The sequence below is a fragment of the Rhinatrema bivittatum genome, chromosome 11 (genome assembly GCF_901001135.1).
Source record: "Rhinatrema bivittatum chromosome 11, aRhiBiv1.1, whole genome shotgun sequence".
In the NCBI taxonomy this organism is placed as follows: Eukaryota; Metazoa; Chordata; class Amphibia; order Gymnophiona; family Rhinatrematidae; genus Rhinatrema; species Rhinatrema bivittatum.
This window is the reverse complement of record NC_042625.1, coordinates 84060102-84077761: the sequence shown is the minus strand read 5'-3', so window position 1 is coordinate 84077761 and position 17660 is coordinate 84060102. Positions and strand designations below refer to the sequence as shown.

The 17660-nt window shown below is 44.0% G+C and overlaps 1 protein-coding gene across 1 annotated transcript in view; it reads right to left on the bottom strand.

Annotated features, from left to right (window-relative positions):
• The window catches only part of LAPTM5 (lysosomal protein transmembrane 5), a 36245-nt gene that overhangs the window by 6162 nt on the left and 12423 nt on the right, over positions 1-17660 (bottom strand). Inside the window, exons 2-6 of the mRNA XM_029571144.1 lie at positions 11412-11505; positions 6506-6582; positions 4900-5028; positions 4175-4300; positions 2975-3070 (exon numbers count right to left, since the gene is read on the bottom strand). Of these exons, the coding sequence (XP_029427004.1) occupies positions 2975-3070; positions 4175-4300; positions 4900-5028; positions 6506-6582; positions 11412-11505 (522 nt within the window). The remainder of the gene's footprint in view (positions 1-2974; positions 3071-4174; positions 4301-4899; positions 5029-6505; positions 6583-11411; positions 11506-17660) is intronic.

Genomic DNA, 17660 nt, shown 5'->3' with positions numbered 1-17660 from the left:
ACAAATATTTAACAATGCATGCTTTAGGGACTCCTCAGACCTTGTTAGTCCCAAAAGCTTGCATTGTTCAACATTTATAAGCCCAATAAAGGTACCATTCACCAAACTACTATGATGATTTATTGATTTATTTATTGATTTATTTAAAAGCATTTATATACCGTTTTTTAAAAATAAATTTTTGTCAAAACGGTTTACACAACTAAAATAAACATAAAAATAATCAAAATAAAACGAGGTTTCAAATATACATAAAAATAAACAATAACTAGTCAGAATGCTAGGATTAAAGATTTTATAAAATAAAAGGTTTGATGCCATAGGCTTAATTATCTAGGGAGTCGAGTGAGGAGAAAATAATAGAAAAAAAATGGAGATTGCATTAATATTGCAGGGGAAGGGAAGGGTAGGGATTCTGCGACCCCCTCCCCCGGTCGCCTAAGATAACATGAGCCCCAGGTCAGCGAGATATGGTCACTCCTCCTCACTCCTCCTCCTTCTTCCCCTTCCTTCCCAGCTTGGCGAGACCAATCCCACTTGGCTGCTGAATCTCATGAGTAAGAGATGGGAACTACGAAGGTGATGATTGGTGGCCTTCTCCTACCCCGTGCATCTGTACGGGCAACAACCCTCAGCAACTGGACTGGTCCAGCTACATAGGGTTTCTTTTAAATTAGCCGCACCCCCTTCCCTTCCACGAGGATTTGCTTGGGAGCAGAACAGGTGGTAGCAGCTATTTTATTTATTTATTTATTTATTTTTAATTTTTATATACCGAAATTCTTACATCCGATGTAAATCATACCGGTTTACATTAAACAGAATAGCAGGAAATATACATTTCCATAGTCTAATACAATGAACATTTCTAATTAAAATAAAAATTTTGTGGCTTTGAACCTTCCCCCACCCGCCCTCCCTCTCTCTGCTAGTTTTTTGGTTTTGAAACATTATGGTTATTTGCTATGTATTCCGGTTGTCGCAGCGGGGGGGGGGGGGGTGGGGGGGGTAACCGAGCACATGATGGGAAACTAGGATGATTTTGAGGGGACTGGAGATGCGATGTGTTGAGAGTGGGCCCCTGGCTGGCTGTGGTGGAAGCCTGAGATCGATGGACCTACAGGACTGCTGACTTGGGGGTAGTTTTAGCTTGCTGGGCAGTGGTGGCTGAGCTACCAGGGGCCGGTTAGAGATTGTTCAGTTGTTATAAATGATGCTGGGGTTAATGAGCTCGGGTACTGTTACAATAACGCTGCGGTCTTTGACCTCCAAAATGGTTTATAGTGGTCTTTCCGTTGTGTTTGAATGTGAGATGATTGGCAAGAGAACTGAAGGATGATCCTGGGTGTCTTCATGTTATCTTTAACAATTTTTTTTTTTGGTGACTTGGTAGTTCATTTTCCATTTCTTTCAACCTCACCCAGATGAACCTGAAGACGCTGATCCAGTCCCAGTTTTGACTGTACATAAAGTTTGAGGCGTGTGGATGCCTTACATCATCACTTTTGACTCTACGATAAGATTGGGGATAGGGTGCTCCCCCACCCATGGGAGGAATGGGCTGTCCGGATGGGTCAGAGAATTCGTTTTTTTTGGGTGGGGGGAGACTGAGGGCGGTTGTTGGGAATAAGTTGTTATGTGGTTTTATGTTGCTATGTTTTGTGCATTGTATCTACATGTGGCTATGTGTTATATGAATTACTTGTAACTCGTTCTAGGGGCTTTGCAAAAGGACATGCTGGAAATGTAATAAATGAAATGGAATTAATGTCCTGTTTAGAAAAACAATTTTCTGTAAATCCAAATGTTTATTATAATGCTCTTCTCGAGGCAGCTTAGGAGAAAGAAAACAACAGTAATATGAATAGTAATAATGATACAGCCAGTGGTTTCCTGGTATGGATTTATCAGTTTTTCTTATTTACTGGAGTCACCTGCAGCTATTCTGCCAGATGTGGTCGGGAGACAGCGATGCCTTCTAAAGAATTTCATTAAAGATATGCAGAGTCAGATTATCCAACATGAAGGCTGGTGTCTTATCTTCCCGGCCCACGGCGTTCCTTTCTTTATAATTTAGATAATCAGCACAGACCGAGAAATCTGACAGCGTCACTCACCCCGGCAGAAGAGAATGAGCAGCCCCAAAATGAAATTCAGTAGAAATGTATTGCATTCTGGGCTAGGTGGAGATGGTGCTGTCCATCAGTGACCATAGTTCATGAGACTCAGGTGTCCCCAGATGCTCCTGTCCTGAGGAACTTAGTTAACTGCAACAGGGTTGAACAACTCCAGTCCTTGAGAGCCACAAACAGGCCAGGTTTTCACCATATCCACCAGGAATATGGAGGAGACCGATTTGCATGCAACGCCTGCATTGCATATTCACTGTGGACATCCTGAACCCCTGGCCTGTTTTTGGCTCTCAAGGACCGGAGTTGTCCCCCCTCCTCTCCCCGCACTACAAAATAACCAATTACAGACAAGATAATCGTGAAATCTGTGTACAGACGGTAGCCGGGATGGTGAACTTTGCAGAGGGAATCCTGTTACCACTGCATAGCTCACAAACACAGCCATTACTTTGCTTTTATAATAAATGTGCATATTATTTTAAACAGAACTGGAAGATGGACGTGAAATGAATGTATGGATATTGACACAATCCAGGCTAACAGTACCACCGTGATGGATAGTGCATAGAATCAGAGTTCAGGGAGAATTACTATGCCATGGCGTTGGATGAATCAGAGCAGACTTGGCAGGGCCATAAAAAGAACTAAACCCTGAGACGGGGTAGATTGATGGAAGACTACACTGATTTGCAATACCAGCTGTTTCCAGCCAGTTGGCAACCTATGGATTTTGCCAGGGGCTGCTGTGGCGACCAGTGATCAGCTCTATTGGTTGCCGGAGGCTAGCAAGGCTAGCACTGTGGCTCAAGAACAGTTTTACAATGCTAGGTCCAACCAATTACCTTGAAGACTAGGATCATCAGGAACATGAAGGTAAAAAAAATCAACATCTTGGTGGAGTCACCAGCGGGTATTTTCTCATTGTTCGGAAAATAATTCTGTGAAGAGAGAGAGAAATGTTTGCTGGTGATCCTTTGGGGAGGTGTGTGTGTGTGGGGGGGGGGTGTTTGTCCTACACTTGCTATTCCCATGAGACATGACGTTCCCCTCCTGTTCTGGCTCCCTGCGGATAAATCCAAATCCAGGCACCAGGCTGGCAGTGGCACGGGGAAGGGCTCAGAGTTGGGACTCCAGTTTTACCTCCCAAAGCTCGCCATGACCTTGGCCTTACGCGTCCCTGTCTTCAGACTTGAAGGGAGTACTTTGCAAGCGGTGGGGAACTGTAACCATTAAAGGAGGAGGCAATGTTCAAACCGTCCACACCGGGGCAAGGCCTGTGCATTCTTGCTACCTGCCAGATGTGCAGGTAGCAAGAATTTCTCAAAGCAAGAAGTACATGCGTACGTTTGCTTTGGATCTTGCCGCAGGTATGCAATTGCATGGCATTGCTTTTTCCTGTGGGGAAATATTTTTGCTTGAAAAGTATGCGAAAAAATATGAAAAATTCAATTGATGTGCATACTTTTCCTCCTTCAGCCTGAGCATTCCGTAATCCCACCCCGCAGTAACGCCTCCTCTCAATGTTGCTAAAAGTGTGACTTGTCATCATATTCGGGGAGGGGGATTTTTAGACGGCCAATTTAATACAGATAAAATACTTTTTTTTTACCCAGGGAAATCACTTTAATGTTTGACCTAATAAAAATATCTTCTACGCCTCTGTATGCACAGAGGGAGCTGTATAAACCATAAATACTGTTATTAACTTTCATGGGAATACTGCAGTACTTCAGTAACTCATTATGCAAATACTGGACAATACTCACAAGTGCATACAAGCAGCAGTGCATTGCTCACTCTCAAGAAAACAATAAGTTGTCTTTTGAGCCGTCAGCTATTCATTTTGAAATTCTAAGCAGTGCCTTTGCAGTGGAGTCAAAATTTCATTCTTCACTGGATTCCTCATATCAAGGATCCATTTTCTCTCAAATTATATGACACTTACAATATGGACTGTGAAAATGTTATTTGTGGTATTTCTGGCTAACACGAGCACATGACCTTTGAAAGTGCCATCCTTGGCAGAGTTGATCATCACCTACCAGATGGTTCATGGACTGGAAATTCAGGTAGGGCGGAATCTCCATGTAGGAACTGCAGAGGGTCAAGAAGATGAGGCAGAAATCCAGGATCTGCAGAGCGAGGAGTGAGTCCCATGAGTGTGTAGCCTGTAGAAGAAAAAAGAGTCAGGTGTGCTTGCGTCTGATTTCTAAGCAGGTCCTATGCAGGTTGCCTTCATGGCCACAGTGGGACTATGTGAATCATTTCACCCTATAGCCAGCCACTCCTGGTACATTTTGGAAGTTTCTCCTGTTTGTAAACATACACAACTTTAGCTGGGTTTATCCATAAACTCCATTTCATAAGGGAGAGAGCTGTGCCAGTTCTGTCATCATTTGCTCATTCTGTTTTGGATCTCAGGAAGGAAGTGTCAAGCTAGTCAAGAAATATATTGTTAGTCCAACAAAAAAGTACATAAGAACATAAGTGCCATGCTGAATTAGACCAAGGTCTATCGAGTCTCTGACAGTGGTCAAGCCAGTTCACAGGTACCTGGCAGATCCCATAAAGTATTACCTTATATATTTTTTTTGTTGGTTAACCTTTATTTCCATGCCAAGAAATAGAAAGCCTTGTTTGAGGAGTCTAAGTCAACATTTGTGCATGTATCCAGAAGTTTGTTGAGCTGTCAGTTTATATTTCCCAAATTTTGTTCCAATTAATTTTAAATGCCATTGTCCAGCGAGGGCTCGAAATGGTTACCTACCAAGGGGGTCGTCGGTGTGAACTTTAGGAAGATGGGAATGTGCATGTAATAACTGCAGAGAGTCAATGTGCTGAGCAGAATATCCATGATTTGCAGAGCCAAGAATGGGATGAAATGGCGCTCCTTGTTCTAGGAAAGAAAAATCAGAAAAAGAACAATTTATGTTATGAGGTTGATCTTCTCATATACTTCATACAGTCAGCCAAGCTGAAAGAAAACCAGAGGTCCGTAAGAATCAACCTCCTACCAACTACCTAAACCTTAACATTTTAAAACCAAATTTCTCAGAAGCATCAAGCTTTTTAACTTCAAAAAATAATGAACATTCAAACCTTTCAAACTTGACTAGGACTCTAAGATGGATGCCAAATTTAGTTTTAAAATCTGCAGCCGTTGTTTGAGCCGACTGAGGGCAAACCCTGCCCCCATAGTTTGAATAATTTTCACGTTGAGAGTTTCACTTATTTTGTCCCCATCTATCTCAAACTGCCACTGCACTGGTTTTAGTGAAATTTGGCACGCTGACAGTTGGCATTCCAGCCCTTTCTGCCAAATATTGGAAGTTGGTGGAGGGTTGTGGAGGGGGGACAAGGAAAGGACCTAAAAACCAAGCATCTACATGGATTCTGTAGCACTTTTCAACATAATCCTATTCAAAAATGGCCTGAATGCTCATCGGGTTCTGATCTTTATTTTTTTTATTGGACACAGCAGTTTTGTCCTGCTCCCTTGTACTTGCAGCTCAGACAGAACAGGGCTATGATCTAGCACCAGGAGCTTTCATTTGCAAATCAACCAGGGATTCCCCCTACCCCATGTTTTGTATCTGTTTGCTCACCCAACTCCGGTCAACCACATGTAGTCTGGTCATGCCCTGTGGCCACGCACAGGGCTCCATCTGGAACTGCAATCATAGGCACCGAATCTGGCTGCTAGGTGCTGCCCTTAAGCTATGACCACAACTCCGCCCCCTAACTCAGGGGCTGTTAATGCTGCTTCCACAGGATCCCCTGCCCCTGCTGATCCAGGGAGCAGAATATCCGATCCAGGGGGATTGAACCAGGGACTTGCTGCATGGCAGTGTACAGCATGGTGCATCTTCTCACCAATCACAGACTCACTTGGTGCAGTTTAGTCAAAGATGTCATGCCTCTGGAAGTTCGGCCGTATGGACGAACTGAGTCAGTACATGAGCATTTTTGACATGCCTTGAAAAGTGCTAAAAATTAGTCAATTATTTTTTGGTGAAATGTCAGTTGAGCAAAAACTGCTTTTCACATGGATTAAGCTTTCCATCCATAACAATGTAACAGAATTATTACCCACAAGGGGCAAGGATATCCTGCCACAGCTGGAAATTGAAGGGTACCATATACCTATGAGATATAGAATAGAAAGGTACAACTATAAGGGAAGAGCATAGATTAATGTATATGATTAATACATATGGGTCAGAGGTATATATTATTGGCAAATACTAGTGGTAAGAAAGGTATCTTTAGGGAACAGAGAATTGAAAGATATAATAGGTATGGGTTAAATAATAAGCAGGTATAATATACCTTTATATGCACTCATATGAAATCAGAGATAAAGCCACATGTACCTTCAGGATACCGTAGAGTAAGGAGGCACTGATGAGAAACAGCATGATGATAAGGAGGAAACTGGAAGTAATGTCCGCTGAACAAGAAACAGAAAACAATGATATTAGTGCCAAAATTGACAGATCAGTTCATGTGACATCATACAGTTGCATCTGATTGAATGGTGATCTTCATTTGCATAGAAATAAATGACAAACAAGTTGCAGGTGTCACCTTCCTATCAGACTAACTTAAGACATTTGGGACTAGCTTTCAAGTGTTACACACCCTTCAGAAGGTCAGCACAGAATCAACCCAAAAAGTATCATATGCCACCTGTTTGTGGATCATTAATTCTACAGGTCCAAATCGACTAATATTGCAACTGCATGACTTTATGTGATGCAGATAATAGTCAGGCAGAGAACCTCCTGGTTAAACGCTGGCCACCACATAACGCATTGCGGAGTTCTCCGGAGAAGGCAATAGGGATGTGTATTGGAGAAAGTACAGAGAAGGGCAACCAAAATGATAAAGGGGATGGAACAGCTCCCCTATGAGGAAAGGCTGAAGAGGTTAGGGCTGTTCAGCTTGGAGAAGAGACGGCTGAGGGGGGATATGATAGAGGTCTTTAAGATCATGAGAGGTCTTGAACGAATAGATGTGACTCGGTTATTTACACTTTTGAATAATAGAAAGACTAGGGGGCATTCCATGAAGTTAGCAAGTAGCACATTTAAGACTAATCGGAAAAAAATTCTTTTTCACTCAACGCACAATAAAGCTCTGGAATTTGTTGCCAGAGGATGTGGTTAGTGCAGTTAGTGTAGCTGGGTTCAAAAAAGGTTTGGATAAGTTCTTGGAGGAGAAGTCCATTAACGGCTATTAATCAAGTTTACTTGGGGAATAGCCACTGCTATTAATTGCATCAGTAGCATGGGATCTTCTTAGTGTTTGGATAATTGCCAGGTTCTTGTGGCCTGGTTTGGCCTCTGTTGGAAACAGGATGCTGGGCTTGATGGACCCTTAGTCTGACCCAGCATGGCAATTTCTTATGTTCTTATGTTCTGCAGTAAACGCATACCTCGCCAACTTTATAATACACGCAAAAAAAAAAAGAATAATGATATGGTAACATAGTAATGATGGCAGAAAAAGCCCCGATGGTCCATCTAATCTGCCTAGCAAGCTTCTTATGGTAGTATCTGCCGCTCTGTGCAGGATCCCCCATGTTTCTCTCAAGGATAGTATCTGCCGTTCCATGCCCAAACATTATGAAAGAGTAGTAATATTTGCAATCAATCAAAACCGAGCACCTGTCAAACCCATAGATTTCTGCCAGCAACATTTTTACTGGGTGAGGAGCCTTCTTGATAATTCAGACAATGCTGCTTGATGTGCTTTGCTTTGGGACTTAGCCACAGAAGCCATCCTGTGTTTTTTCCCTTATGTCTGCGTGCCAGTACCCCAGTCTGTAAAGGTCAGAGCCCATGTAGGTTGTTGTCTGTATCCAGTTCCCCTTTCCCCCTCCCCCACCTTGCTGTCAAAGCAGGGAGTGATGTTGCAGTTGTGTCAAAAGATCAAGGCTATTGATTGAGGGTTGTAATCCCCATGCCTTCCGTTAAGGGCAGTAACTGCGGCTCCATGCTGGTTACCTCCATACACCCTCTTCTTCATTTCCAGCCTCAAGCCTTTAGGGATCCACAGTGTTTATCCCATGCCCATTTGAATCCGTTGACTGTTTTCTTCTTCACCACCTCCTCCGGAAGCGCATTCCAAGCATCCATCACTCTCTCTGTGAAGAAATATTTCCTGACGTTGGTTCTGTTGGCCCCCCCTGAAGTTTCATTTCGTGACACCCTAGTTCTACTGTTTCCGATGGAAAAGGTTCAAAGTTTGTACATCATTAATGCCTTTCAGGTATCTGAAAGCTCTGTATCCTATCTCCCCTGCACCTCCTCTCTTCCAGGGTATACATAATTAGATCCTTCAGCCTCTCCTCATATTTCCTCCGATACAGACCCCACACCATTTTGGTCATCCTTCTCTGGACCACCTCCATCCTGTCTCTATCCTTTTTTGAGCTACGGTCTCCAGAACCGAACACAGTACTCGAGGTGAGGCCTCACCAAGGACCCGTACAAGGGCATCACCACCTCCTTTTTACTGTTGGTTATTCCTGTCTCTATGCAGCCCAGCAGTCTTCTGGTCTGAATGGAACCTAATACTTCCTGCTGGTCCACACACAGGGGAATGTGTTTGTTACTGTCAAAGAAATGGCTGTGTGTCTTGTACCACTGGGTTTATTATGGGCTGTAAACAGTCCACTTAACTCCTAGCACCTACAGGCAATCATCCACAGCGCAAATGCTGTTTGTACATTCCTCATGTCAAAAGTGAGCTTCCTTTTGCAAACACCCCCTCATTATCTGCCATTTAGTAGAACCAATATAGAGCGAGCTTTTTTCACATTTTGTGCACTAAGCCTTCTCCCTGTTGCCTTATTTTATTTTAAAACGGACATGCTAAAACTAACTGGAGAGTGCAGAGAACAGGAGTATAGTCCAAGATGACGACTGGGAGAAATTCACTGGCAAGCAATGGGCCACGGTTTTCAGAAGGCTTGTGCTTAGGGTCAGAGCCCAGAGCTAGGCCACCTCCTGGGGAGAGCGACCTCGAACGCCTACAATGAGCCTCTTAAACTGAGACTGCAGAATGAACAAAGTGGATAGGCAAAACATCTGTGTGGGATGGTGCAGGCATAGCAGATTCTGCCGCTAGAGAAGGGATGCTCTTGATTTCCTCTGATTCTATGAAAAGCATATCATGGTCACTAAGCCCTTGTGTAAGAGATATACTACGTTGGTCGGCAATGGGCTTCTTTAGTTCAACTTGGGGACTTTGTGTTTGATTCAGACACGGTATAACTGCTGCACATTTCTGGAAGACTTTGTGGTCATCTGTGGTCAGCCTGATATAAAGTAATGGATGACCACAGGCTGACCATGGTGACCTGCAGTTTTCTTCAAAGTCGGTCCTGTATGCGCGGCCTTTCGCTCTGATGGCCTGATGGATGTACCGCGAGTACTGCAAGCAGCTCTGTGCATCACGGTTTTGCCTAGGCTACCAAGAATGCATCCCAGGTGGTGCTTCTGTACTCAGGCAGAGAGAGAGAGAGCATTAAAACTTGATTCCGATGGATCAGTACTCAAAAACTAAAAAAGGAAGCCCTGTAGCTAGCCTAAGAAAAATAATATTAGGAGAATTTGGCTGGGTAGAGATGACACATTAGGGAAGGATACTTTTCAAAGGGGCAACTGCGATCAGGGTTGCCAACTGGATCCAGATTTTCAGGACAGGGTGAACCAGTCCTGGTTTTACTCCTCTGCTTGCAGGAACTTACAGTCTTGCTTTTCTTAGGGAATGCAATGGGGTAAAACCAGGATTGGATCAACTCTAACTGTAAGTAAAGTAGTGCTTTATCGGAAGAAATGGCCCTTTACAAAATGGCATATGTGCTGCATACACACTGCGTGAGCGTGCTTTTATGCACATAGGGAGAGGCATCCTAGGGGATGGACTTACACACTTTTTGCACATGACTTCTCTAAGCAAAACAGCGCCCACCAAATAGTAGGTGTAACGGTGTGTGGGTAATTTTGCCGGGATCTGTCTTCCAAGTGGATTCCTGTGTGAAATTCCATTTTAAACACTGGTATACCTTGTGCACATATTTGCCAGCTAACTTATGCGCAATGTTGCAAAATGACCCCTAAATGAACGAGAAAGACCTTTAGGGTTAATTTTCAAAAGAATTTACACGTGTAAAACTAGGTTTTACGCATGTAAATGCGCTTTACATGTGCAAATGGGCTTTTGAAAATTGCTACAATATATTCCATTGAATTGTCCATAGGAATTTACTCACATAAGTGAACTTTACTCAGTAAATGGGCTTTTGAAAATTGCTGCAAGTGTATATTACATTTACAGGTGTAACTCATTTGAACATTACCTCCTTTGTTTTTTAAATCATAAAGTATGCACATTAGTTCCAACTGTGCCCTAGCTCCCCTCATCTAACCCAGAACGCCTCTCCCCAGTTGGTAGGGATTTGCGCACATAAAACACAGTTGTACGCACACAAATGGCTTTGGGAATTAACCCCTATAGAAGCACACGCTTGGATGAAATTCAGTCTGATTGTGCGGCTACACAATACAACCCCAAATGAACACTCTAGCAGAAGCAGGAGATAATAGAATAACTTAGAAAATGACCAATTGACCCTTACAATTGCTGACCTCTTGCTGGGTCTAAGAGATCTCGTTCAGATCTTCCTTTGTGACTTCATCACCAGTGCTTATTTAATTCTGTGCACTGCATATAGTGCTGGACAACATAGGATCTCTCAGTGTAACGTTTAGAACTATTAAATACATGAAGCTTGTAATATTTTGCCTTGCTTTGCTCCTGGTTAGAAATCTGCAAAGTAGCCTTATCAATTGAGACAAATCTGCCAATTTGAAAAAATCTGAAATTTTTTTAAAATCCAAAGCAGATGTTTTGGCTCTCCTTAGAGTGCCTTTTGCATTTTCCTCAAATCTGGTAAACATCCAATGGATTTGCTCACTGGATCTTGGGAAACCTCAAAATGCTGAACTCAGAATGGGCTGAGATTTGCCTGGCTCATGTTGACCTTTGAATTCATTGCATATTATTAACCATGGCAGTCAACAGTGTGTGTTAACGGCAGAAGGATGTTCCCTTGGCATTCAGGATGTATCCTGAATATCACCGGAATAAGCTGTACGGAAAGAATTGGATAAGCAGAAACTCGCAAACCAAAGAAGATAATCTATTTAAACCCAAAGCCGACAAATTGGATGCCTCTCTTTCTCACGCTTCTGCCATCTACAGACTCACCGATTTTGTAGTAGTCATTGCCAGCGGTCTTGCAATATCCTTTTCCATTGGCTACCTCCAAGGCGTGCTCGATCAAGAACAGTACGCTCATCACCTGAACAAGCAAAGAAAAAGCTGAGTGTGAGTATGATGCAATCACATGGTCAGTGGCAGGGTTTTCTACCTGTCGGGATTAACGGTGCCCTTTCTTGTGCACCATTGGCTTCTGTAGTGAAATCTGAAAGGGGGACACAAAATGGCCACCAACATATCAAAAAAGGTTGTGGTTGGTTTTTGGTAAATGTGTGGAAGCATGAGACACTTATTTTTTCTTCCCCTCATAGACAGAACCAGCAGAAATAAAAGTCAACAAGGGATGGTCTGCGTATCTTTTCTCTTTAAACGCCAGAGTGAGGAGTAGGTGGTAAAGCGTGGTAAGTGCCACATGGCGAAATGCGTATGCAAATTTAAAATGAGTATTTGAGTGGGAGGAGTTTGGGCGGAGTAAATGGAAATGAGGGCTGGGTTAACCAAGGCCTACAAATAACTACAAACACCCCAAACAGCTATCAGTTTCCAACCCTAATGTTTAAAAAAGATAGAAGCACAGTAAAACAATATCATATTTATTGATTTTTATTAACACACCGTTTAAAAAAACTAAAATTGCACATATTTAGTTTTTTTTAAATGGTGTGTTAATAAAAATCAATAAATATGATCTTGTTTTATTGTGTTTCTCACCCCGAGTTACTAGTGCCCCTTCTTACAGTGGTATAAATAGTTAACATTTTTGTGAGCCTCTCAGAGTCTCTTTCTTTCTCTCTCTCTCTCTCACACACATGGTAAAATACCTATGCGATGTGGTACCAGGAAAATTACCCTAACCGCCCCCCCCCCCTTTTGTTTTTTATCACGGGTGCTATTTTCGCTATATTTATAGCGAAATGATGAATGTAGGTCTAAGTGCCTAACCACCGAGTTAGGTGTCTACCATCTAGATCCCCTATTGGCCCGACCCTGAGTGTAGTTTCACCGTGCATGTATATTAGGTAGAGATGTGAATCGGAACCGGAATTGGTTTGGATTCCGGTTCCGATTCACATTGTGTTTTGTTTTTCGTTTGGCCCGATCGCGGTTTTGTTTATCGGCTGCGCCCGAGCCAATAAACAAAAAACCCACCCCGACCCTTTAAAACTAATCCCTTAGCTTCCCCTACCCTCCTGACCCCCCAAAAAACATTTTACAGGTACCTGGTGGTCCAGTGGGGGTCCCGGGAGTGATCTCCCGCTCTCAGGCCGTCGGCTGCCATTGGCCGGCCCCTGTCACATGGTAGGAGCACTGGATGGCCGGCACCATTTTGAAAGATGGCGCCGGCCATCCTGTGCTCCCTCCATGTGACAGGGGCCAGCCAATGGCACGGATACCCTGTCACATGGTAAGGGCAAAGGCCATCGGCGCCATTTTGATTACTGGCAGCCGATGGCCCGGGAGCGGGAGATCGCTCCCGGGACCCCCACTGGATCACCAGGTACCTGTAAAAGGTTTTGGGGGGGGGGGGGAAGCTAAGGGATTAGTTTTAAAGGGTCGGGGTGGGTTTAGGGGTTATTTTTGTGTGCCGTTTTTCCCGCCCTCCCCAAAACGAAAAGAGAACCCCCACGAACAATATCATGGGGTTTTCCTATCATTTTGGGGGAGCCCCCGATTTCTGACGATTTTGAAAATATCGACGATATTTTCAATCGTCCGAAACCCGATTCACATCCCTATTATTAGGTCACTCCAAAGGTAGGAGGCATTCCCAGGGGTGTATCTTGCTCAGCTTGAGGGGAGGTGCAGAAAACTATGCAATTATATGGAAGTTTCAAGTGTAGGCCTGTAGTTTCCTCTCCTCTAGCTCCGTCTGCAGGAATAGCGGGGGGTGGGAAGGGGGCAAGGTATGTGGGCACTTTTGCACCCATGCACCTCGTACTGAATTTTCACAAGAAAACTTAACCCTGTAGTTTCCCAAAAAGCCTGCAGGTATGAAAGGACCTATGTATGTTGCTGCCAAGCGGCTCGGTGAAAATGTCTGCTTTGGTACATTTTCCTCAGGTGCACCCATGGTTTTTATTCTTTCTATGGTCCTGATTATATCTGTACAACTCTGACTGTTGTACGTTTGTCTTGACTGGGCTCTAAGCTCCATGGAGCAGGGACTGCCTCCTATGTAAGGCTGTACAGCGCTGCCTACATCTAGCTGTGCTTTCAAAATGATAAGTAGCAGTAGTATGATTTGCTGCTGTTTTGTTTTGTATATTTTTTGTGTGTTTGATGATTTTATAGACACCACCTTCAGCTCCAATTGGAAATTAAACAAACAAAAAAAAAAAAAATGAGGCAGGAGAGGGGTGGAAAGGAAGGGAGGAGAAAGGAGAGGGGAGATAACGAAAGGAATGCGAGAGGAAAGAGAGAAGGGGGTCAGGAAAGTGAGGAAAGACGAGAGCTCCCTCCCCGACCACTAACAAAACCCTCAAGGCAACTGAGATATCAAGCGTGGCCTCTCCGTACCGCCTGTGTCTGCCGCGTGATGCTGCTCCCCCAGCAAGCACATTCCTGGACCTTGTGCAAGTAAAAGTGGCTTTGGCTTTGCATACAGCTGGGATAGGTGAAGTCAGTGATCACATTTCTTACAGCAAGAAATCAATGCAAGTTGTTATTTATTTGAATAAAGGCCACATTATAGATTCTAAAAGTAACAGGAGAGGCCTAGAGGGACGGACCCCTGCTTGGTGAGCGCTCAGTAACCCTGCATTCTCTGTGCTGCTGACTTATCGCCCTTGCTCCCATGCTCCTGCAGTGCGGGGTGAGCTGGGGGATGGAGGGGAACAGGGTGCAGGGCGTTTGAAGGTGATTTCCCCCCCCCAACCCAATCTGCGCACCTTCTTAACCGGCTGGGGGCAGCAATCAGCTGAAAGAGCTCTGTCTTCAGGCGAGCTGATTGGTTAAAACAAAACCTCCCGAATTCTCCAGCAAGGCTCTGTTATCAAATTAATTAGGGCCAGATTCATTGAGGCTTTTCTCCCATTTTGGGTCCAGGGGGAAAACCCCTTAGTGCATCAGGTCCTAAATTTGGAGTGTAATCTCCCGAACCACATCGGTCCCTTTTAATACAGGAGTATACGCGAATGAGGTACACATTACTAAGAGAGGATGACTCAAAAACTACTGAGGGGACCAGGACATTTCCTACTTGTGGGTTCCATTCCTGCCTCTGCCTGTGACTCTCGGAGTTACGGAGGCAGGGGGGGGGGGGGGCGAGAAGGTGAGCATACCTCTGCTGATTTTATCACAGGTGTCACGCACAAGAAGCTTCCGGCACTCTGTCTATACCACTGGAAATTTGCTGTTTCCTATGAGACAGCGTATGGTAAAGCAGCAGTGCAATCTAGGTTGCTCAAAATACTGAATTTCCTATTGGATCTATTTGCTTCTACTTTTCATCTCATTCCTAGCTCTCCTTCCATTTTTCCTTATGTGTTTTTATTTGTAGGCACTGTTTTTTATTATTAAAAAGAAGCATGCTTCCCCAAGTTCATGCCTCAGCTGCCTGTGCTGTGCTACAGGTATGCGTATGAAGCCTGGGCGGATGTACAGGATAAGGATCAGCAGTGGCCCCCTTCTCTCCCCACACAGTTATGATGGTGCATTTACATGGGACCTTAACCGTTAAAGTCTTCTTTGCAATTTAATAAAAGGCCCATGTGCTTGTTTTAACTGACAAGTGAATTATTTAAAAAAAGATTTGTTTCCAAAATAGTACAAAAGCCCTGTGCATGCAAACATCCTGTTTGCAGGGCGGAACTTCTCAGCAGCTGCAAATCACGGTGTCTCAGCTCGGTAAACAGCATGCCCTGGGGACTGATATGACGTTGTCTGTCATATAAATGTATTGTACATCTAAGGAAGCTATTGAGAGCACAGCAAATGCATACGTTGCAGGGAGGAACACCCGAGTTCAAATCCAACTGCTTCCACCATCACTCTCTGTAACCTTGGCAAGTCACTTCATCTCCCCTTCCTTCAAGGATCAACCTAGACTGATCATTCCTGGGTGCAGGGATTCATTGTGCCTGTTTGCAACTTGCTGTACTGTGCCCAAGTTTACAGAACCAAGAGGCTAATTTGTAGAGTGCAGGAAGGTTGCAGAGATCTGCTGACCTGTGTGATGTGCAAGTGCAAAGTTTGCAGGGGACTGAAGGCAAGGGGAGCTTCATAATGAAATCTCGGAGTGGACTTCAGCCGGCTGGTGTCAGCCCGACCCCCTCTCCCAGTTCCACCCATTCTCCCTGCAGGTAAAAGCATCCATCCTGTTGACAGTACAGGTACTTTTCCCAACAGAAAGGGAAGCACAATTTTTAAACATTCATTTACCCATGGAATTCTCTTTGAAATCTGTCCCTCCCTCGGGAGTAATTTTTCCAACAGCTTGCATTTAAAAAGTCAGCATAGGTTACCTGTTTTCAAAGCAAACCTACACAGGTATGATTGCTTTTAAAGTTATCCCACCAAACTACCCACGCATAATTACACCTGTTAAAATATACCCAGAAGGCTTTTAGGAGATTTTGCATGGATACTTTTCAAAATCCAAAGGCATACGCATAGATGCAAATCTCCCTCCCCTCCCAGGAACGCCTTTGCTCAGCCCAGGTAAGCTTTTGCACATACAGGACATGGCGCATATACATTTACCCGCATATCGGGTCGACAGTTCCGCGGGGTAAAGCACGGGTTTTCCTTCAGATAATTACCCTCTCTGGGGTGGGGAGTTTTCTGCATGCATATGGCTGTTCTGCACACTCAGCCTCAGGGAGAGGATAAAAGTACCTGCCTGATCCTGTTACAGGCCTGCTCTCAGACAAACCAGAGAGAGGCGTGGCGGGGTTGGGGGTCTACATTTTGATTTTTAAAAGTATGTGCGTGAATTAGCCCACGTGTGCTACACCCTCCAAAGAGGAGGTGTAGCACTGCGCGAGTCACTGGGCCAATAACCCCAGCATTTTCAAAGCAAGCCTATGCACATAAGTACTGGGTACAATCCTGCGTGTACACGCCACACGCAGCCTTTAGCCCTACCTGCGCACTTATAAAATAACCCTCCCTATGAGGAGAGAATAATTAGATATGCTAGGTACAGAAATTGTTCACTTTTCAGAGGCACCTAAGTAGCCTGTAGCTAAAAGATGGAGAAACGCAGAAATACAAAAGGTACTTGCAGCAAAAATAAAATAAAAACAACCAGTAACGTAGCCTGCGTGATGAAATTAATGGAAAATGTCACACATGGTTTTTTCCTCCCCAAAACTGAACTGCAATTTTTTTTGCAACAAGCAGTGAAAAACTGCAGACTTTCACTATTTTTGCAAAACAGTAATGCTTTAAAAATTTAGCAAAAAACCCCAAACATTCCAGGACTGATAAATTCGGCCATTTGCACGTAATTTCCCCCCACCCCAAAGCTTTAATTAATTGTTGAAGGACTGTGTGCAAATTCTGCTCTCGCATGCCAGAACCCATTCCGCACGCATCCTGCATCTGGACCACTAGGTCTCACCAAGGTGCAATGGGCGAGGTTCCCTCCCACCTCTGCACTATCCCAGCCCAGCCCCCAGCTGGCCCAAAAACCCAAGCTGGGCTCAGGAGCCGTGAAGCAGCACCACTGAGCCATCCAGCTACTCAACCACTTTTATTTACTGCCAAGTCGATTTTTTTTTTTTTTTTTCGATTCAGCGATTTTCTGCTGCTCTTTTTGGCTTCCAGCACCTTTGGAACCAGCCTCCGCCGGCCTTTAGTGCCATGAAAATCCTTTTGGAAATTACCCATAAGTGTTGGTGAGCGATTTGCTTTCTGAAATTCCGATTTTTCAAAAATAAAAAAAAAAAAGGCAGAACTGAGCAAATTCTCACGTTACAGATTGTTTACTGAAACCCTAAATACCCTTTTTTTTTTTTTTAATTGTTTAAATTATTATTTATAGACAACCGGCTACCAAGTGAAATGTCAAGAGCTTGTAGAGCGGAAAATCATGTGGGTTATTTTTTTTACACAAACTCACACGTTTGCAGCCTGATCGCAGGATGGAAAGAGGAAGAAAGGCAGAACGGGTGGACAGAGCTTCAATTCTGTTGGGGGTGGCGGGCGAGGGGGGTTCACCCAAGCAGAGCGAGAATTGTCTAGAAGTGACAAATCTTGTACATCCATAGCCAGCTGGCTTATATGTATTGTCAC